Source organism: Bos indicus, chromosome 6 (assembly GCF_029378745.1).
Source record: "Bos indicus isolate NIAB-ARS_2022 breed Sahiwal x Tharparkar chromosome 6, NIAB-ARS_B.indTharparkar_mat_pri_1.0, whole genome shotgun sequence".
In the NCBI taxonomy this organism is placed as follows: Eukaryota; Metazoa; Chordata; class Mammalia; order Artiodactyla; family Bovidae; genus Bos; species Bos indicus.
Genome location: NC_091765.1, coordinates 69,736,894 through 69,759,917, shown reverse-complemented (window position 1 = coordinate 69,759,917; position 23,024 = coordinate 69,736,894). Strand labels below are relative to the sequence as shown.

Here is a 23,024-nt window from a genome sequence, read left to right as displayed (position 1 = left end):
CTGGATTTTTAAAAATCTTCCAAGGTGATTCTATTGTTCATAAGGTTAAGAACCACTGGGTAGGGGAACAAGCATGTTGATATGCTAGTAAATAACTATTATCAATGTATCTCAAATGCCTTTAAAACGTGCATCTCATTTGGTCCAGTTATGGGAAAAAAATAAGTATAAACAGATGGATATGTGTATCTATACATTTAAAGAGATTAGAGGAATAAAAATAACAGATTAGCAAAAATAAAGATTAGCAAGACTTCTTTGTGGGATCATTATGGGATTTTTATTTTCCTTTTTCTATATTTTCAAAATTGTCTTCTCTGAACCTCTATTGCTTTTGAAATTTAAAAAGGGGACTATTTTAATTTGATTCTAATAAACCTAAGTATTTTATGAATATCCAGCATGCTCGCAATCCTGTTCGCATGGTGGAGGATGCAAAAGATGTGGTCTTAGGGGCTTTGCTAGCTAGTCCAAGAGATGTAAGCAGTGTCCGTCGATATGGAGTGAAACATTGTCCTGGAGCTAAGAGCGTGTGGTTCAGACCAATCTTGTTTCTGTGCTAGATCACTAGCTAGTAAAGGGCAGAGCCTTAGGAACACCTAGCCCTGGGTTTGGTAGCCACTCAGACCTTTGTGGAAGGGAGGAATGAGTTCAGAGAGCAGAGCCATTCCCCTGAAGCATCAGTGGAGAAAATAGGATTAGTGTTATCGCTGGAGAATATGAGTTGGCATGGCCACCGTTCAAACAGATCCAGGGAAGAGGCCCATGGTGGAGTCGTGTGTGTGAGGAGCTCAGCTTGCAGATGTACTGGACTGCAGAAGTCTTGTTGAGGGCACTGACTGTGCCACACCAAACACATGGGGCTAAGCCGCAGCCAAAGGGCAGGCCTGGCAAGACAGGGGGAGAAAGAAGTGTTCGATTATCTGAGAAAAAGAAATAAGAGCCAGCATTTCCTGCAAGTGCTCCCTCCCCCATTTGCATAATGCAATTTGGGGGAAATGAAATATGACTTACAGGAGTCAGGGAATATAGTGAGAAGGAAGAAGCAGTTCACTTAGCAAACAGAAGCTGGCTGGGAAAATAGGGTTTTTGTTTCAGGCAAAAAGATTTGGCACAAAAGAGCAAAGTATCTTCACAAGGCATATTCTCAAGCACAGAGCAAGACAGAACCCACTTTCTCTATACCTGAGAGTCCTGTAAAGTCCATCCAGGAGGGCTCTAGACACCCAGCCCAGAAAGAGCTTGGAAAAACTGGGGCGTTTTGAGTTAGCCCTGAGGGCACTGGGAGGAAAGAAGGAGATGCTTTAAAATAGCATCTGGGAATGATTTCCACTGGAGGGTCCTGATACCTTCTCCCACCCCTCCCCCTTCCCCATGCTAAACCATCACCTCTGAGCAGCCCTTGGGGTTGTGCAGATTTCACAGAAATTGAGGCTCTCAAAACCTCATCCGAGGTGGCCTGAAGCCTAGGCTGCTTTCAGAGCCCATCAGAAAACCTCACTGGGCAGTCAGTTCCAATATTTAGAAAACCTCACCACCGTGAAACCCACCCTTTCCCATTCCCCTAAACACAGTTCCTAGTCAACCCTGAAATAGAAAGCGCCATTGACCCATAGCCCAATTTCCCAAAAATGAGATGCTGAACCTTGGTCATTTCTAAGCATTTTAAAAGTAAAGATGACAAGTCTAAACGGAGCCAAGAATTGCAGGGACCTAAATGTTAGCCTCCCAAAAACGATGACCCTCCCCCCGACACACACACACTGTAATCCATGGAACGCTGACGGAAGACTCCAATCATTTGTGCCTCGGGAACTATCTGCTCTCCCTTCCCCCAAAACATCCAGGAAAACAACTTCATGACCCCAAAGATGCCGGAGACTCACAGAATGGATAAACCACTGTGACATCTCTGTGAGGAATTGACCTGGCATGTGGACTGTGCCTGAGCCCTCAACCGTCGCTCATTAAGAACTGTCAACTTCACATCTGGTTTGGGCTTTGGAATTCTTAGACGTCACCCCAGGGAGCAGCCTGGTATTCATCAGGCCCTCCTTGCTATCAGCGAGGGTCTTCCTCACTAACAAATGAAGCTGATTCTTCCAGTTGTGGGAAAGCCCTGGAATTGCATGTGTTTTGTACCTGCCGGGGCAGCTGTGAGGCTGAACTAAAGCAGGGAGTTGGTCTTCTGAAGGCCCTGCTAAGAGGGTGTCATCTGAGCACACGCTGGGAGGCACCGAAACCATGAAAGCCCCCACCTCAGTCGCTTCTGCTTCTGTGAAATCTTGGAGCAAAATATATGAAAAAGGAAAAAATGCCATAGTGTATCATAGAAAAGGGGCTTCCCTGGTGTCTCAGGCAGTAAAGAATCTGCCCACAATGCGAGAGACCCTAGTTTGATCCCTGGGTTGGGAAGATCCCCTGGAGAAGGGAATGGCAACTTCTTGCCTGAAGAATCCCATGGACAGAAGAGCCTGGCAGGCTACAGTCCAAGTGGTGGCAAAGAGTCGGACATGACTGAGTGACTAACACACACATACCATAGTAAAGAGCATGTTATTTGGAGTCGTGACTCGGACTTAAACTCTGTTTCTGCCTTTTACCAGGTGACTAGCTTGTCCTCGTGTGCCTGGGACTGGCCTGGGTTTAAAACTGAAAATCCTACATCCCAAGAACCCAGTCAGTCCAAAGGCAAGCTGGGATGGCCTGTCACCCTGGGTGCTGTGTGACCCTAGGCAAGTGAACCTCTGTATTATGTTTCTACATGTGCAACGTGGGCATGGTAATTATATCTACCTCATTAGGCGGTGGTAAGGACTAAGTGAACAGAGGGGAAAGTGCTTTGAAGTCCCTGACCCACATTAAGGACTAAGATAACTTGATAATTGTGTGCTCATGCTAAGTCACTTCAGTCATGTCCAACTCTGCGACCCTATGGGCTGTCGTCCACCAGGCTCCTCTGTCCATGGGGATTCACCAGGCAAGAATACTGAAGTGGGTTGCCATGCTCTCCTCCGGGGGATCTTCCCAACTCCGGGATCAAACCTGTGTCTCTTATGTCTCCTGCATTGGCAGGCAGGTTCCTTACCACCGGTGTCATTTGGGAAGCCCATTACACATTGTTTAAATCAGCAACAAAATCCCAGACAGAGCTATGTTCAACTTTCAGCTCCTTTGCCTTAGTGCTGTGTCATTTTGGATAAACTACTTAACTCTCTAAGCCTCACTTGCCCTGTCTGTAAAATGAGGATAATATAAGCTGGGGCTAACACTGCTGGGGCAGTGTTTGCTAGCCTAAGCCCCACTTCTGTGTCTGGTGATAAAGACCAAGCTTGGAACAAGTGAACAAGTGACAGCTCAGGTGGTTACTGATATGACTCGTTATTAATAGGGCAGAAGATGATGCACTCCTTGCTGGTATGGGATGGAGATGTCTGCCTCTTTTCCCCTAATAAGTTGTTTTCCACCACAAATGTGGTGTATTTGAGTATCTAAATGCCTGGACTAAAGAGCTCCCTCTAGAGGAAGAATAAATAAATCACAAGTTACCCACTCACCCAGCCCAGATTGTTTTAAGCCGCTGCCTCTTAAGAGGTTTGAAGTGAAGAGAGCAGGAAGACAGCGAGCCTGCGGGCACATGGGGACCGCTGGAGTTGCCTCACTCTACCAGCAACCCACCACGTGAGCTCCACTGACAAATGGCCCTGCTGACGGGGCAATAACGGAGGTGCAGGCAGCTCGAAGCTCGCCGCTCATGTCTGTCAACTGCAAGCCTGAAGATGCCAACTTGATTAGAATAGGCCACCCTTCCAGCTCATGCCGTTTGTATTTCTTATAGCAGCCACACCGTAGCTGGCAGCAAACAGTAGCTGTAGTACAGAGTATGCTGTTATAAAGGACCTTCTCATACTTCTTGCCTTTTCCCTTCCTCCTACATTGCAGTCCCCTCCAAACTGTCAGCCACCAAAGTTCATGGCATGTTACAATCATGAGGCGCACACCTCAACTAAAATCCTGTCTGCTTTGGGTTCAGATCCTAGCCCCTCCACTTGCCTTCTGTGTGACGCTGGGAAAGTTATTTAACCTCTCTGTGCCTTAGTTGCTTATTAGCAAAGTGGCTAACTGGGATGATGTGAAAACCAATGAATTAATATGCATAAAGCATATTATGCATAATAGTGCTTAGTCCATATAAGTGTACTGTAAGTGTTGGCCATAATTCTAAATTATTATTAATATATGAGTTGAGATTTGAAGGATAAAAAGATGAAGTCACAGGTTGTCTGAAAGACCTAATCCTGCAGACTAACAGAAAACATAGAAAAGGAGCCTTTACCATTAGGTAAAAGAATATCTGCCTTTCCCTGCCTAAATAAAAATAGACGCTGTGCAGAGAAGGGCAGCTGTTTCTCATACCTGCACAGCACCAGGTCATCAGTCTCACAGGAACACATCAGCATCTTTGGTAAACTGAGTCACGTATGCTGGCTTCATTGTCATTAGACCATTTGTTTGTGGAGCCAATTTCACTTTAAGACATCCTGCCCCTCACCCCACCTCACCAGGCCCAGGTGACTGGGGTTCCTGTTGCCCAAAGCTTGGCCTGTGTTTCCAAGTCACTCTCCAGTTTGTTTTAAATCTCCTTTCCTGGGATTCATTAACAAGGGAGGCAAGGGTGGTTGGAATCACTGAGGATATTCTCCCCTGTGGTTTGGAGGCAGAAGAAAGAAGCTAATGAGAAGAAGAAGTGTGTGGTCGGTGGTGATGTTAAGAAATCCCTTGGCCCCGTGGGGTGAGGGCCTTTCAGGCTCAAGTTCATACCCAGGGTCTAAGCTGACTCCCAGATGGTAGGCTTGTCCAGCTGATGACCTCCTTCACTTATTAACCGATGTTGGTTTCACCCATGAGTACACAACAGTGCTAATGACTTTTCTATGTATGGTTTCTGGTAGCTTCATGAGTGACCATGTAATTCAACCCCAGGGAACATGCATTTTAACCTAGAGGAGAAAAAGTAATCCAAACAAAATGACTTTGCCTAATATACTTAAACCAGAGATTAGTTAAAAAGCTGCAGGTATAATGAGTGAAATACAGAATTATCCAATCGAACTCAGAAAATGCTCCAAAAAGTTGCAGTGCTTAAGATCTATCTGCTGAAAAACTAGAGGAGTCATATTAATAGAAGTTATACTATTGTTACTTGAGTCTTTTCCAAGTGATCAGGACTTAATTAGCAAGGGTGGGTTCTGTTAGAGGGTGGGCTCAGGGAACCTAAGTGGGTCTGATTTAGAAAAAGATGACTGATGTGTTTATTTTTATCCTAAACATAATAAAGATTTCCAGTGTCTTGCATTTTAAAAGTTATTAAATATTATCACATATTTTTAAAACATAGCCTGTCTTCCTCCAAAAAAAAAAAGAAGGCAGCCTGCAACAATGGAAACATATCTGGGTCAGCATGATTAAAAGTATAAACAGAAAGCGTCTAATAAAAGGAGCAGAAAAATATATAGCATAGGGAATTAAACTTAGAGAAATAAGTCAGAGAAAGGCATACCATATGGGTCTATGTGTGGAAACTTAAAAAGCAAAACAAGACTCAGATATGGAGAATCAATCAGCGGTTGCCAGAGGCAGGGGGTAAAGGCTAGGCAAAACGGGTGAAGGGTGTCAAAAGCTACAGACTTCAAAGTTATAAAATAAGTCAAGAGGATGTAGTATACAGAATGGTATGTAAAATCTGCATTGCATATTTGAAAGTTGTTAAGAAAGTATTGGATTGGCCAAAAAGTTCGTTTGTGTTTTTCTGTAAGAAGGTATGGAAAAACTCAAATTAACTTTTTGGCCAACCCAATAGACCTTAGGGGCTTCCCCGGTGGTGCTAGTGGTAAAGAATCGGCCTGCAATGCAGGAGACCCTGGTTTGATCCCTGGATCAGGAAAATCCCGTGCAGGAGGAAATGGCAACCCACTCCAGTATTCTTGCCTGGAGAATCCCATGGACTGAGGAACTTAGTGGGCTACAGTCCATAGAGTCTCAAAGAGTCAGACACAACTGAGCATGCACACAATAGATCTTTAAAGTGCTCATCAAAAGAGAAAAAAAGTTAACTATGACCGTTAGGTAGACTTATTGTGGTGCTGATTTTACAGTATAAAAATATCAAATCCTTATGTTGTGTACCTGAAACTTATTATAATATGTCGATTGTACCTCCATAAAATCAATAAAAAACATATCTAGGTCAATATAATTGAAAGTATAAACAGAAAGCATCTACTAAAGGGAGTAAGAAAGAAACATAGCTGTTCCCAGAATGTCTCAGACTGCTCTGACACATGGCTGACCCCATGTCTCGAGCGCTGTGTGGTGTGTTGAGGATTTAGTGGTGAGCAAGACATGCTGGACTCTTACTTTTGGGGAGAGACAGTGATTTAAAAGGGAAGCAAGTAAACATACAAAGTCATTTCCAAAGATGTTAAGTCCTGGGAATTGAAAGCAGGTGCTGGGGGGAGAGAAGATCCACTTCAAACAGAGGGTAAGGGAGCCTCTGTGAGGGGGTGACTTTGAGCCTTCCATTGTCACCTTCATCACCCTCCTGTGTTGGCATCAGACTTCTCAATGCCCTAGTCTCCTGTGCCCACAGGCATGGCTTTAGCCCTGCTAAACTCCAGAGGTGGCGACAAACGAGTAGTCAAGTACCCTGGGCTTTTCTCCTCAACACCACTGCCAGCATTTGTCTTCCTCTTTGGCCTCACTTCAGTTCTGTTTTTCTCCATCAATGTCTCAAGGGATAAGATCTGCACCAAACACAGTAATAAGCCATGCACTTGCATCCTTGGGGTCTTTAAATGTGGCGTTCACACCTAGTCTTCCATCACAATGTCACTCACTTTCCTAGACTCAGCTCAGATATCACCTCTTCTGGGACACCTTCCCTGATTACCCCTTGATAATGAGCTACCCGCAGAGAGCGAGTGGCCCCCTTCTCTGAGTTCTTCCAACACTTGGCTCGTACCTCCATCTCTCTCTGATAACCTGGCAGTTTTCTGTTTTCATACCAGTCTCCTCGCAGGCATATACTGTATAATATGTTTCTTTGCAACCATAGGACCTAACATTATGCTTGACATACAATAATCATGCTGATTACTGCTTATTGAATTGCTAGTATATTCCAGGCACTGTTAGGGGCTTGGCATGGATCTGTAAATCTTACTATAAATAAACACTGAGCCCATTTCACATCTGGGAAAGTGAAAAATGAAAGTGTTAGTCGGTCAGTTGTGTCTGACTCTTTGCGACCCCATGGACTATAGCCCACCAGGCTCATCTTTCCATGGAATTCTCCAGGCAAGAATACTGGAGTGGGTTGCCATTCCCTTCTCCAGAGGATCTTCCCAACCCAGCATTCAAACCTGGGTCTCCTGCATTGTAGGCAAATTCTTTACCAACATCTGGGAAAGGCTGAACGAAGTCACGGAACTTGTCCACAGTCACAGAGCTGGTGATGCAGACCTAGGATTCATACCCAGATTTTTTTTTTTTTTTTTTTTAGTAGTAGTAGTCTCCAAAGACATAATTACAAGTGTATTGTTTAATATGTTTTTTTTTCAGTTTTGAGTTTATTTATTTTTTTTAACTTTACAATATTGTACTGGTTTTGCCATATATCAAAATGAATCTGCCACAGGTATACATGTATTCCCCATCCTGAACCCTCCTCCCTCCTCCCTCCCCATACCATCCCTCTGGGTTGTCCCAGTGCACCAGCCCCAAGCATCCAGTATCGTGCATCGGACCTGGACTGGCGATGTTTTAAACATGAAAGCCTGAGCTTTTTCCACATCGCTCTGCCCTCTTTTTCAGAAGGTCCTCCATAAGTGCCCACTGAATGAAAAAACAAAGTATTAGTATTCAAAATCACTCATCCCATTGTAGCAGCATAACCCACCAAAAGAAGGTATATGGCAACTGTTTATTCCTCCTATGTACAGAATGGTTTTAAAACCCAGATCCAATAGAGTCCTATTAGAGTTACCAGGGAAGTATGTGAAAGAAAGAATGTTAAAAATCTCACTTTTTCCTCTTCCTTCTCACTTCTCATCTCACATTAGAGCACAGGGAAATCATGAGTTTGCTCTGAGGGGAAAAGGCAGCCTGGCAGAGGCATCACAACCAACCACAATTACATGTTAGCAGGACCGTGTGGGTGGATCATCAATCCCCAGTCGGGTAATTTCAATAGAACACCCAAAGGGAGACTTCAGTCTAATTCAACACATTTGCCAAGTGCCTGCCTGAGGAAATCTACTGACCATGTGGACTCCCTGAAAGTCACCAGGTGGGCAAGGCTTTGTTCTTCCCTCCGTTCCCTTTGGGCTCCATGGAGCAGACATGCCCAAAGCTCACCAGGCAGCTGACACAGAGCTGGTGTGTCTGGACTGTCAGCCAGGAGGGACATGGGAATCCCTGAGCTCACTCTTTCCCAAGAACTGATACGATGAAGCCCTTTTGATCCTAGAGGGATAAAGTTTTCAAAGTTTGGTTCAATTGGTTAACTATGGAACTAAACTCCCTCTCCCCCCAACTTTGGAACTTTTACTCCAAAATAAGCAGAAAAGAGAGAAGTAGGGAAGAAAAATAAGAAGAGTTAGAATGTTCCAGGAAAAAAGCTGCTGCTTGAAAAAGGACACTCAGGGAAGGTGGGCTTCAATCACAGACCCAATGGGGCTGAGGGAGCAGACCAGGTGGGAATCTGGGGGCACGTGTTCCAGACAGAGAGCAGGAACAGAAATGCAAGGTCCGGGAGGCAGGAGCGTGCTGGGCAAGGGTGAGAACCAATAGGAGGCCGGATGAGCAGGGGATGGAGATGAGGACAAAAGTAACACAGAGAGAATACAGGGCCCACTGGGCTATTCTGAGGGCCTTGTGTTTTAGTGGCATGGAGAGCTGTTTTAAAGGGATGACACTGCTGCTCTGTTGAGAATAAACAGGGGAGGGGAATGAGTGTAGAAGTAGAAAGACCTCTCAGGAGCCTGTTGTAATAATCCAGGCTTTGATGATGGCAGCACAGACTAGGGCCATGGTGGTAGAAGTGATGAAAAGCATTTGGATTCTGGATAAATCTGGCTCGATTATATTTGTGGGGTTGAGAAAAAGAAAGGAATCAGGGCTGACTCAGGAGTTTGGGTTCTGAGAAGGATGTAAGGTAAAACAGAGAAGAGGCGGGAAGAGCTGGTTTGGCAGGGAAGCTTGGGGCGTTTGGATGTGTTAGGTTTCAGATGCCTATTGAGAGTGAAAATGTGGCATGAGCAGTCAGGAATCTGACTACACATCAGGAGTCTAGAGTGTAGGGTAAGCTCCAGGCTGGAGGCCAGGCCACAGGAGGGGAGAAAGCATGGACCCCACAACTTGGATATAAGCCCCAGCTTCACTCTGACAGCTAGAAGGGAAGAAAGCTTTATCCAAGTTTTCATATCCTCATCTGCAGAGTGGAGGTGGTTTAACTGACTTGACAGCCAGAGGCACTGCGAGGGTTTAACAGGTTTTTAGCCGAGCCTAAGACCACATTTGTGAAATGTAACGTACAGTGAACAGTAGTCCAGTAGATGTTAGCTCTTCTCAGCTCCTTTCTGGGTTGCCAGACCCTATCATGAGGCCATGATCAACACGGCTCAGAGATCAGTTCAGTTCAGTCACTCAGGCATGTCCGACTCTCTGCAACCCCACGGACTGCAGCACACCAGGCTTTCCTATCCATCACCAACTCCCAGAGCTTACTCAAACTCATGTGCGTTGAGTCAGTGATGCCATCCAACCATCTCATCCTCTGTCGTCCCCTTCTCCTCCTGCCTCAATCTTTCCCAGCATCAGGGTCTTTTCAAATGAGTCAGTTCTTCCCCTCAGGTGGCCAAAGTATTGGAGTTTCAGCTTCAGCATTAGTCCTTCCAATGAATATTCAGGACTGATTTCCTTTAGGATAGACTGGTTGGTCCCTTGCAGTCCAAGGGACTCTCAAGAGTCTTCTCCAACACCACAGTTCAAAAGCATCAATTCTTCAACGCTCAGCTTTCTTTATAGTCCAACTCTCACACCCATACTTAACTACTGGAAAAACCATAGCTTTGACTAGATGGACCTTTGTTGGCAAAATAATGTCTCTGCTTTTTAATATGCTGTCTAAGTTGGTCATAACTTTTCTTCCAAGAAGGAAACGTCTTTTAATTTCATGGCTGTGGTCATCATCTGCAGTGATTTTGGAGCCCCAAAGTTAAAGTCTGTCACTGTTTCCGTTGTTTCCCCATCTATTTGCCATGAAGTGATGGGACTGGATGCCATGATCTTAGTTTTCTGAATGCTGAGTTTTAAGCCAACTTTTTCACTCTCCTCTTTCACTTTCATCAAGAGGCTCTTTAGTTCTTCATTTTCTGCCATAAGTGTGGTATCATCTGCATATCTGAGGTTATTGATATTTCTCCCAGCAGTCTTGATTCCAGCTTGTGCTTCATCCAGCCCAGCATTTAGCATTATGTACTCTGCATATAAGTTAAGTAAGCAGGGTGACAATATACAGCCTTCATGTACTCATTTCCCGATTTGGAACCAGTCTGTTGTTCCATGTCCAGTTCTAACTGTTGCTTCCTGACCTGCAAACAGATTTCTCAAGAGGCAGGTCAGGTGGTCTGGTATTCCCATCTCTTGAAGAATTTTCCACAGTTTGTTGTGATCCACACAGTCAAAGGCTTTGGCATGGTCAATAAAGCAGAAGTAGATATTTTTCTGGAACTCTTGCTTTTTCGTTCAGGAAAATTGTAGCGAGGTTTTTTGGTTTTTTGTTTTGTTTTGTTTTGTTTTGTTTTTCGAGTCTTTGAAGGTTTCTATATATAATATGGCATTACAAACAGTGACAGTTTCCCTTTTCCTTTCCAATCTGGCAACTTGCATTTCTTGACTAAGTGCTCTTAGGCTGGTGTTCTTGAGGCAACACTCAGGAGGTCTGTAGGGTTGCCTGCTGCACTTTTGAAATGGAATAGCACTGTTCACCACGACCACCGCCTGCCTCTCCCCCCACCCCCCCGGCCTGATTAGCGTATGAGTTTGCAAGCCCTGGTTTAAAGTATGAGCAGACTGAGCAATTAATGAACTCAATTTGAGGGCAGATTCAGTGTTTACCTAATTCAGAAGTGAACTGAGAAAGAATGTGAGGGAAGTTGAAGCATCAAAGAGGGGTGGTATAGTTACCCAGACTGTTATAATGAGTGTATTGAGGCTTGATTTCTCAAGGACCTCTTTTATTCTATCATCAGAAAGGAGCCCTCCCCTGCAAACCAACTTGTGCTGAGCTCTGATCCCATCAGAACCTCTGTAAAGTACATCAGGGGTCCAACCTGCTTCCAGTCAACCCCCATTAGCAGTGAACTCACTGCTTGGACTCAGGAATTTTTGCAAGAAGAGGTTCATTTTCTCTTCTTACTTTCGCCTCTCCCTTGCAGAAAAGACAAAAATTCCGTGGCACATGCCCCCAGTGTCAGCATTTTTATATTAAGACAGATTTGCCTCCGCTCACTTTGATATAGGAGCTCAGGATCTCAACTCTGTTATTAACAAAACGGATCTTCAGAGCTACTTTAAACAGATGGCATATCCAAAGTGGTTGAAAAATGGTTTACCACGTTCCTTGTGTTCATCCTTCAAGTTCATGGCTGTCACCCATCACCACCTGAGAGTACTTAATGCTCAGGATAACTAAAGGGAGAATAAATCCTGTTTGCTTTGAACACAACCCAGGGTTCAGCATATGTTCCTGTATTGGCCAAGGCTAATCAGCTCTTCCCCCCTCCTCCCCTCACTTGTGCCTGTAAATCAAGAGGCCCCAGGATCAGTCAACACAAAAGAGATAATTAGTAAGTACAAGCTGCTACCTTCATAGATCACCCTGTGCCTCAGATCCAAGCTCATCCAAGAAGCTGAAACAAGCAAAATTACACAAGTATTAGTAACTTTAGCAGAACCTTTTTCACACAAAGCTTATGAGTCTGAATGTTTAAATCTACTCTCCCTGGCTATCGTAAGGATAGCTGAGGTACGAGGCCGGTGGGGAGTGATCTTAGCCATTTTATGATGTTTTCCTTTCCTGGACTAAAATGTGTCTTTGGAACCCCAAGGATCTGAAACAGAAATGGTTTCTTAATGGCATGGTCTTGGCATCAGAGATCTTTAAATACCTTACCCTTCCTCACAGATGTGGCAGCAGCACAAGATGCTACTTTTTTCCACTGGGATGTGCTCCATCCCCTCAGAAGGCCATGGCTTATGCCTTCACTGGTCATTTGTCCAATTGGAAGATTCATTTCCTGCTCTGGCAGGGCACATGGTGAAGAGCATTGCTGCCCCAAGAAAAGAAAGCCTGTTTCTAGTCCAACAAAATAGCCTAGGAACTTCCTTCCCATGTGTTGCTAGTCTGAGACTGCTGGCTTACAGAGAAGTGTTCCGCTCGTGTGTTTATGACTTTGGAGCTGCTCAACTGCATGCTGGCTTTTATTTTTTCCATCACACAATGTTTCTTCCAATTTTTGAGCTTCTCATATCAACCACTTTGCTATTTTTAAGCAGAACGATTCAAAGCCAAAGTAGCTCATCAGAACAGTAAAATCTCACCAGTTCAAGCAAGAAGCTTATACTGTTTAAGGGAGGGAAAGACTAGTATGAGAAGCTAGAGGCCCATTTCATCTTTTGTAAGGTAAAGATGTAGGTAGGGTTGTATAATCAGAGTCCCTTTCTACTCATATTAAAACCACACAAAATCATCATCATTGATTATAAGAAGCATCATGTTTTATATACCAACAAGAAAATTTTAAAAACTATCACTGGTTAAATCATTCCAAAACACTGTTAAAGATATCCTTGCAATGCATGAGTTGGTTAGATCAGACTTCAAAATCCATTCAGACAAATTCCATTCAGACCTCTCCTGCCCTCTAGTTGTATTGTTTGGCATGAAAGAGGCCCATTCTTTTGGATGATTTTAGTAGCAAAATGTGACACCACTTTTCATCTCCTTGGTGGTATCTTTCTTTCTAAGCAAATAAAGTGTCTGCTTGTCTCTTCACAAGAAAATCGGAAATTGCTGTCCTTCTAATGACAAATATTTACTTCGCCAATGTCAAATTTACATGACACCGCTCTGTTTTTGAGAGTTTCTATTTATACAGTTACTTTTCATTTCAATGCTTAATTGTAATGTAATCTTTTCTAAGACAATGAACAGCATTTAAACTTGACCTAGTACCAAGAGTGGATAAGCTGGACACCTTTGACCATGTTTGCCATGCTCGGACAATGGCATTTGCATCATGACTGCAGCTTGGCAACTGAAGTTTTGGGACCCCATCCATCCCCCATGCACCCTAATCTCAAAGAAGTTAATGTGATAAAACAGGCAACTTAGATGGTTCAATTATGGAAGTGGCTACAATCTGTTGAGAATTTTCCATATATCTGGCAAGATACTAAACTCTTGCCAAGACCTAATATCTAGCAGACTTCACAGCAACCCAAGATGTATGTGCACATTAACAAATTTTGCCAGATGACACAGCTAGGCAAATTTCAGAGCAAAGATTTCCATCCAGACAGAGGCCCTTCTATCCACCAGCTCTATGGTTCTCTCAGGCCGTATCAATCATGGGCACATCAACTGCAGGCTGCTTTTGATTCTATTCAGAAACATCACTCCAAATAGGCTCTCAAAGTGTTATCTAAAATAGCTCAACCATATCCAGTTTTCTGTAATGAGTTGAAAATAATTTAGAAATTAACATCCATTATATGCAAATAGCTGCTTCTTAAAGGGACTCGCCCATTCAATTTCTGCCTTCATACCACTGGAGAAGGCAATGGCACCCCACTCCAGTACTCTTGCCTGGAAAATCCCATGGATGGAGGAGCCTGGTGGGCTGCAGTCCATGCGGTCACGAAGAGTCGGACACGACTGAGTGACTTCACATTCACTTTTCACTTTTATGCACTGGAGAAGGAAATGGAAACCCACTCCAGTGTTCTTGCCTGGAGAATCCCAGGGACGGGGGAGCCTGGTGGGCTGCCATCTATGGGGTTGCACAAAGTCGAACATGACTGAAGTGACTTAGCAGCAACCACTGGGAAGCTGGTGTGGCTGTCTATGGCTACATCCTCACCACAGCAATGAAAGAGTGAAATCATCAGCATTTTCTGATGGAAACCTACCTAAGAGCTGAGATGACTTGCCTAATAAATATGGACTTAGATAACTCAAACCTTGGTCTCCCGGCTCTTAGGCTTGTTCTTTAACGTGGAGGGTGAATGGATATAGACCTATTCTTTTTAAAGACTGTGAATGTTGTTTTACTCTCCCAATGTTAGGAGACAAGCACATTTTTAGTGCATGGGAGCCCCTAGTCCCTAGTCCCTCAGAGGTCCTGGCCACTCTGAGACCAGCCCCAAGGCAGGGGACTGGAAGCCAGCAAGCCAGCCTCCAGAGAACCATGGTGCTGAACAAACTCCTGTGGCTTTGTAATGCAGGCGATTCTATTTCCATGGACAGTTAAATATGGAATCTGGGAGGAGTTTTGTATTTATGTTCAGTGGTTTGGGAAACTAAACCCCAAAGAAAGGACTGAGAGGGTGACTAAGGGTTTTCATGGTCAAGATAAACACCAGCAAGAAGGAATTACCACATTCAAATAGTTGAAGATTGCCAGCCTCAAGCCCTAGTCTTTGTGACCCCATGGCAACTCTCACAGTTTGCATTTCAGGCACCAGGATAGAGAGTGTTTTAATAAAATGCAATAAACAAATTTTAAAAGCTGTTCTCTCAAGTCATTCATTTGTTTGATTGGCAAGTGTATATTGACTTACCTCCATGTGAAAAGAGAGGGGAACCAGGGGCAAGCAAATCAATTTCCGAGGGCAGCAAGCACGTGCACTGGAAGAGCTCCAGCTGAGCGATGTGCAAAGCCTTCTCTGACCTCCTTCTGGCTTTGTTACAGCTGCAAAGGTGCCTCCCACTACGGCCTCACTAAAGACAGGAAGAGGCGCTCTCAGGATGGCTGTCCAGATGGCAGCACCAGCCTCACAGCAACATCACTATCCCCAGAGATTTCCACAGTTCCCACCGTCTCCTTAATGACAGATGAGCCTGGCCTAGACAACCCTGCCTACGTGTCCACAGCAGAGGATGGTCAGCCAAATAGCCCCCTGGACTCTGGCCCGAGCAACCGAACAAGGGGTGAGTCAAATAGGTGGTTGTCCGGGAATGGGCTTCTCTGCCTTGGGACTGCCCTCTGTGAAACAGTCACTGTGGAAAGTCCTAGAAATGTTTTGTTTAAGAGGAAATTGTTCTGGTAGTTTTGGCCACAACCCAACGTCCAGTTCTCCAAAGTGAAATGAAACCACGAGGACTTGAGATCATTAGAAACGTGTGTAATCTGACTTGGTGAAAGGAGTTGAAGTTAGACCTAGTGATTCATCACTCCCGCAGCGTCCATACCTTCCCGCCCAGGAAACCCGAGAAAAGTGCTGTTATATTCCATCCAGCCTAGGAAAAAAAGACAAGCAGATTTTAAATAAACCGTCCATATTTCATTGTAGAAACTGAGAACATACAGATAAGCAAATTGTATCATCCCACCACCTCGAAGTAATCACCGTTTGCGTTCCGTTGTGTGTCTTACTGGCCGTGTCCATAAAAGAGACCTTCTTCTCTCTTGTCTTCAGCACGGCCCTTTGAGCGATCCACCATCAGAAGCAGATCCTTTAAAAAAATAAACCAAGCCTTGAGTGTTCTTCGAAGGACAAAGAGTGGAAGTACCGTTGTCAGCCAAGCTGACCAGGGACGAGAGGATTCTGAAAATACCACTGTCCTTGATGGTAAGTTGCTCCCCCGTGAGGCTGGGTGTGGCCTGGGCTTCCAGAATGACTCCAGGGGTGATGACAACGGGACTAGCCCTCACTTTCTACAACACCTCTCTTCCTAAGGGCATAAATATTTTTTATCTAGATCACCCTACTTCTTATAAAAGTAACCAAAGGCAAAAATTACTTTTCCCTTTTTTTTTTTCTGGCTACTTTGAGTACTTGTTGCAGCTCACTGGCTTCTCTAGTTCGGCATGGGCTTAGTTACTCCACCACACATGGGATCTTAGTTCCCGAACCAGGGCTCAAACCCATATCCCCTGCATTGGAAGGCAGATTCCCAATGACTGGACCATTAGGAAAGTCCCTATTGTTCTCTTTTTACACAGATTGAAGGAAAAGATTTCGGAACCCTTACCTTCAGAATATAAAGAATAATGTAGTTAAGTGAAGAGCAGTTAGAACAGTGCCTGGCACATAGGAAATGCTATATGAGTATTTATTTTTATCACCACCTTGTGTGATGTGTGATTGTGAGGGTTTTCTATGTATTAATTCATGTACTCCTCAACAACTCTATGAGGGAGCTACAATTATCATCCCTGTTTTATAGATGAGGAAACTGAGGTACCAGGCAATTATTTAGTTTGCCCCTTCTGAATTTGGAATCCGAGTAATGTGGCTCTAAAATTCACACAAAGAAAGTTTCTGGATCTTAGATTCTGTGTCTTTTTTTCAATATAAATGGAGCTGAGAAAACACTGTCCTGTTCTTTTATTTTCATCTTACATTAGAACTTCACAGCAGTCATAATAATAACTAAAAGAATTCTTTTGAGCTTTCCTGGGTGCCAGGTAGTGCTCAGCTCGCAATGATAAGAGATGGGGATTGTGATTCTCAGTTTACAGAAGAAACCAAGGTTTAGAGAGACTGGGTAACTAGCCCGAAGTCACTCAGCTGGAAAATGGCAGTCCTGGGGTGTCCACTGGCTCCAGAGCCCATTCGTTTACTCACTGGATTAAAGTGCCCTCTGCTCCTTCAAGGTTGGGGAGTGAAAGAAAGTGAAAGTGTTAGTTGCTCAGTCATGTCGGACTCTTTGAGACCCCATGGACTGTAGCCCACCAGGCTCCTCTGTCCATGGAATTCTCCAGGCAGGAATACTGGAGTGGGTTGCCATTCCCTTCTCTATGGGATCTTCCCAATCCAGGGATCGAACCCAGGTCTCCTGAACTGCAGGCAGATTCTTTTCCATCTGAGCCACCAGGGAAGCCCCCTTGAGGTTGGGGGGTAAACCCCAAACCTCTGTCTTTATCATGCTCTCAGAGAACTTTGAGCAGTTGTGTAAGCCCCGTTCTTACCTCTCTCACCCTGAACATATACTACACGCTCTCACTACTCTCACCGCCATCGTGTAAATACTGTGTCTTTCTCTCACTTCCATGTTGTTGTCCAACTGCACTCTCACTTGCCATCAGCTGGCATCCTAATTTCTCTTTAGGCTTTGCCTCCTCCTGGGAGCCCTCCTTGACTCCCCCAGTCCTCTCTCCTTTGTGTTCTCAAAGCACCTGTATCTCTGTTATAGCAATGTCACCTTTTATTGTAACTCTACCAGTGGGGGCAGGGGTAAGTCTTTGTGTTCTCAAGGCCAAGCACAGTATCTAGTACATAATAGTTTTCACCTAATGTTTCTGCAATGAATAAAAGGATCATAACTTCCTTTCTGCCAGTCTTCCCCCTTATTAAAGGCTCCTTAATTCCATTCCACATAAAGTTTTCTCTTGCCTGAATAAGACTGATTTGCATGTTAATGCAGAAACTTTTAAAAATAAGAGATTACTATGTGTAGGACATTGGCCTAAGCTTTGTGCTTTTTTAAAATTGAAGTATAATTGATTTACAATATCGTATTAGTTTCAGATTACAACATAGAGAGTCATTATTTTTATAGATTATACTCCATTTAAAGTTATTATAAAATAGTGGCTCTATTCACTGTGCTGTACAATATTTCCTTATAGCTTTATTATTTTGCATAAGCAGTTTATACCTTTTCCCCTGTTGTGTCCCTCTTCCTTTCCCTCTCCCCACTGGGTACCTACTAGTTTGATCTCTATATATGTGAATCTGTTTTTTCATTTGTTTTTATTTTCTAGATTCCACACAGAAGTGATAACATAAAGTATTTGTATTTTTCTATCTGACTTATTTTACTTAGCATAAAATGCTCAGAGAAGTTCATTCTTGTTTATGGCTGAGTAGTATTCCACTGTATACATACCACATCTTCTTTATTCATCTTGATGAACGGACATCAAGTGTCCAATGTTGATGGACACTTAGGTTGCTTCCACCTCTTGGTTATGAACATTGGAGTCCATGTATCTTTTCAGATTAATGTTCCTGTTTTCTTTGGATGTATACCCAGACATGGAATTGCTGGATCATATGATAGTTCTATTTGTAGTTGTTTGAAAGCCTCCATACTGTTTTCTATAGTGGCTGCATCAGTTTACATTCCCACCAACTGTTCCCTTTTCTCTTCATCCTCACCAACATTTGTTATTTGAAGAATTTTTGATGATAGCCATTTGGACAGGTGTGAGGTGATTAACAATGTTGAGCATCTTTTCATATGCCTGTTGGCCAGCTGTATGTCTTCTTGAAAAAAATACCATTTGTATCTTTTCCCCTTTTTAAAGCAGGTTATTTGGTTTTTTGATAGAATTACATCAGCTGTTTATATATTTAGGCTTAGTGATTTTATATAAGAAACTGCCTGCCAATGCAAGCGACACAGGAAATACAGCTTCAGTCCCTAGGTCAGGAAGATCCCCTGGAGAAGGAAATGGCAACCCACTCTGGTATTGTTGCCTAGGGAATCCCATGGACAGAGGTGCCTGGCAGGCTACAGTCCATAGGTTCACATAGAGTGGGACACAATTGAAGCAACTTAGGACACACAGAGGACTTTTATATAAAGATTATAAAATCTAGTTCCTGGCTCCAAGGGGTTCATTCAAGACTAAAAGAAAAGAAAATACCATGAAGAGTGAGATATAAATAAATGAAAATGGGGGCCATGAGGAGAGACACACCACTTCCCAATGGGACAGTGTAGTCCGTGTAAGAGACACTTATGACCTGGATGGGCACTGGGATCTTGACTGTGTGTTGGGAAGTGGGGGAAGATGAGGTTAAAGCCGGATTAGAAGAGTCCTGGAGGCCATTTAGGAGTCTTGACTTGGGGGCAGTGAACACACCTGAATGCTTTTGCATCAAGTTATAGCAGAATCGAAACTTTATTTCATGAAGGTGAAGATTGCAGCTACATTATGTGTACAGGGGCTTTGCATGGGAGAGAATGAAATTTCCTTTTCTGCTCCAGGACCTATTACTTCACAATGGGGGAGGGATTAAGACTCAGTGAGGCTGGTACAGGATTTGTGAGGTAACAGAGATTTCAAAAATGACCTTAGAGTCTCTCTTCAGTAACCCATGGTTAGTGTGGTGAACTTCCATGGTTTGTCCATCCTTTTCATATCAGTAAAGAGATTGGCTTTAATATTTATCAGCCATATGACTTGGATGGTTTACTTGACTCCTCTAAGCTTTAGCTAAAAAAACAGGGATAAAAATAACCTAGTTCCAATCTTGATCTATTGTGAGGACTAAACAAACAAAAATATCATGCAAATTGCTTAGCTGAATGGTCAGCATATAATAAACACTTGGTAAATGATACTATATTTCTTGGTCCTTAAGCAAGGACAAAATATTGGACAACTATTTCTTTTCAGACCAGCACCAAGTGGGAATTAAAAATTTCATTAACTCTTGAAGGTCTCATTATCGTGGCTGTAATTAACATTTTCAGCTGTGACTGAGTATGTCCTTTCAGACTATCAAAACAAACAGCCTTGACTGGTTTAGATTTGGGGGCATGGTTTTTGTAACTCTGTTGGGAGAAAGCATAGAAAGGGAGGGGGAGAAGAGCAAAAATCAGCAGCTTTGATGATTATTTCCAAATCTTTGTTAGCTCAAAATGATTTTTTTAAAGAACTTCCATTCCCTTGTCACCAGGCCTGTTCCAACAAATACTTGTGGATAGCGCCTACTTAAGGTAATCAAAGCAGTTTAAACATTAATTGAACTTGATCACTCAAGCACTGTTAGCACCAGGAGCTGACAGATGAAGACTGCTGCCCACAGCCTTACAACAAAGCCCAATTGCTTACATTAAATCAAATCCCGACGGCAGTCAAGGGCCCATATTGACAACGTCTCTGGCTTCCTCTGGCCACTAAATTTCTTTGTTTATCATGTTCTATAATACTTAGAAATAATTTTAATTCTTTCTGTATCGTTCCTAGAGAGTTGAGTACTTGTTAATGAACTTGGAGTTCATTAGGGAAAATGGACTAAGGTCATGGGTTTTGAAAATAGTCACAAAGAGTGTTTTATGTAGAACCAGGCCTGCAGTTTTGATCTTTCCCAGTGATATAATTAAGGGAGAATTTTAGGGCAATGGCTGCTGTCAGCAGCTACAGGAGACAAAAGTAACCCCATCTTCAATGTCCAGACTCGAGCCTCCAGCATCTGGTGAAGAGCTGCGGCTCCTGCCATGCTAGGTGTTATGTGGCCAGCTGGTGTTGCCTGTACCCTTCTATTCCACCGAGGTGGAGAACCACGCCAGTTGGTACTGCTGGCTCAATAGAGTGTGTGTCTATAGAGCAAGTCCCCTGTGGGCCTGTTGCCAGCTGTGAAAGAGGGAGCCTAACAAGAGCCCCAGGTTCTGACCCGGTTCTGGGGGCCACCACTGAACTACCACCTCTAGCCGTTCATGTCACTTCCGTTCTCCCAGCTCACGCATCCTCACTTGTGAAATAAAGGCTTGACTGTGGCTGACTTTATTTTGGGGGGCTCCAAAATCACTGCAGATGGTGATTGCAGCCATGAAATTAAAAGACACTTCTTGGAAGGAAAGTTATGACCAACCTAGACAGCATATTAAAAAGCAGAGACATTACTTTGTCAACAAAGTTCTGTCTAGTCAAGGCTATGGTTTTTCCAGTGGTCATGTATGGATGTGAGAGTTGGACTATAAAGAAAGCTGAGCACTGAAGAATTGATGCTTTTGAACTGTGGTGTTGAAGAATACTCTTGAGAGTCCCTTGGACTGAGAGGAGATCCAGCCAGTCCATCCTAAAGGAGATCAGTCTTGGGTGTTCATTGGAAGGACTGATGTTGAAGCTGAAATTCCAGTACTTTGGCCACCTGATGCAGAGAGCTGACTCATTGGAAAAGACCCTGATGCTGGGAAAGATTGAGGGCAGAAGGAAAAGGAGACGACAGAGGATGAGATAGTTGGATGGCATCACTGACTCAATGGACATGGGTTTGGGTGGACTCCGGGAGCTGGTGATGGACAGGGAGGCCTGGCGTGCTGCAGTTCATGGGGTCGCAAAGAGTCAGACACGACTGAGCGACTGGACTGAACTGAACTGATGGTTGTCAAACTGCACAGCCTGAAATGATCTTCTGTGTGTGGGCTCAGGGGATGGGGGCAGGGTAACCTGTGAAAGACTTCCCAGGGTAAGGGTCCTCACTGAAAATGTAAGGTTTGGAAACCCCAGCCTAGATCTCTGAATCTCCTTCTGGCTCTGAATTCAGCAATGCAAGCGGATCAGGGACGAACGCCTTGACACCACCAGCTGGGCCCGGGGGGTTCCTGATTGTGAATTAGGCCGTTTGACTTCCCTTCCCTGACAGCAGGGGTGGGGAGAGAGCCTGCTTTTCAGTGAGACTGAAAGACAGGGCCTCCCAGGAGGAAACCTTCAAAATAATCAGAAAGAGCAGAACAGGTTTGTTCTGTTTTTTCGCCTCGGTAAGTAAGTGAGCAAACTGTGGTTCATTCCATAATGACTGTTCATTCATTCCTCTTTACTCAATAAACATGGGACAAAGTCTCCTGTGTACAGAGGTCTGTGCACATACCTAAGAAACAAGGATCTTAGAGTCCAATGGTGGGTATAAGAAATGGCCATGAGTAATAATAATAGTAATAGAAGGCTCAGTGCCCTGAGAAATACAGCTTTGTGGGAAACAGGAAGTTGAGAGAGAGTGAGGGAGGAGGGAGGAGGGCAGAATTTAATTGGAAGGGATCATTTCATGCAGGCCTTGAAGGAAAAATTGGGTTTAGGCCTAGGATGGAAAACATTCCAGGCAGAGAAACTTATGCTGGCTCAGAGGCAGGAAGATGGAAAACATGTACAAAGAATGATGAATAGTTTAGTTTGGCTGGAACCAAAAGCCTGGCAAGAAGAGAAGTGGTTGGAAATGGCCGTTGGTGGGTGTCTTAAATAAACACTGTCTTTGTCCATTTTAGTCTTTCCAAGGTTGTATCACCTGATTCCAGATGGTGAAATTACCAGCATCAAGATCAATCGAACGGATCCCAATGAAAACCTCTCCATTAGGCTTGTGGGAGGCAGTGAAACCCCTCTGGTCCATATCATTGTCCAGCACATTTATCGTGATGGGGTGATAGCCAGAGATGGCCGGCTCCTGCCAGGAGACATCATCCTAAAGGTAGAAACTATGGCTGTGGAGCCATGATAATGGGCTTAATAAGAGTCACTTCTGAGCAAATCATTGGCTGCATGGGTTAGGGTTATGATGGGTGAGTGGTTGGACAAATAAGTAAAACACTAACATAAATGTGGAACAGTCACTTTCCATAGTTATTAGGTTGATATGACTCTTCATACAAGATTAGTAATTTGCAGTAGGTCCCTAACCCTTCTGTCTGTCTTGTGCTTCTGACCTCTTTCTCTCTCTCTATAAATACTATCTCTATATCATTTTGTCTCTGTTCTCCTCCTTCCTCTTCTCCTGTCTTCCCCCTCCCCTAACTTTCTCTACCTCTTCAGTCTTCTTTTCCTTCTTCTCCCTCCTCATTCTTCCTCTCCTATCCCTTTCTCCTACTTTAAGTAACAATAACATCAAACAATATAAAACTGTAGCATATTAAGTTGTTTTTAGAACAGATTACTGGAACATTTTGTATTTTATCTAATCACTCACATTCACATACTCCCCTAAAGTAAATTTCCTATAGCTTAATG

General features: G+C 43.8%; 1 protein-coding gene across 7 annotated transcripts in view; it reads left to right on the top strand.

Moving 5' to 3' along the window:
* LNX1 (ligand of numb-protein X 1) overlaps positions 1–23,024 on the top strand; it is a 190,863-nt gene that overhangs the window by 134,598 nt on the left and 33,241 nt on the right. For all 7 annotated transcript variants that reach the window (XM_070791430.1, XM_019962749.2, XM_019962748.2 and 4 more), the window contains 3 exons: positions 15,036–15,274; positions 15,763–15,915; positions 22,286–22,488. In XM_070791430.1, the coding sequence (XP_070647531.1) occupies positions 15,036–15,274; positions 15,763–15,915; positions 22,286–22,488 (595 nt within the window). The remainder of the gene's footprint in view (positions 1–15,035; positions 15,275–15,762; positions 15,916–22,285; positions 22,489–23,024) is intronic.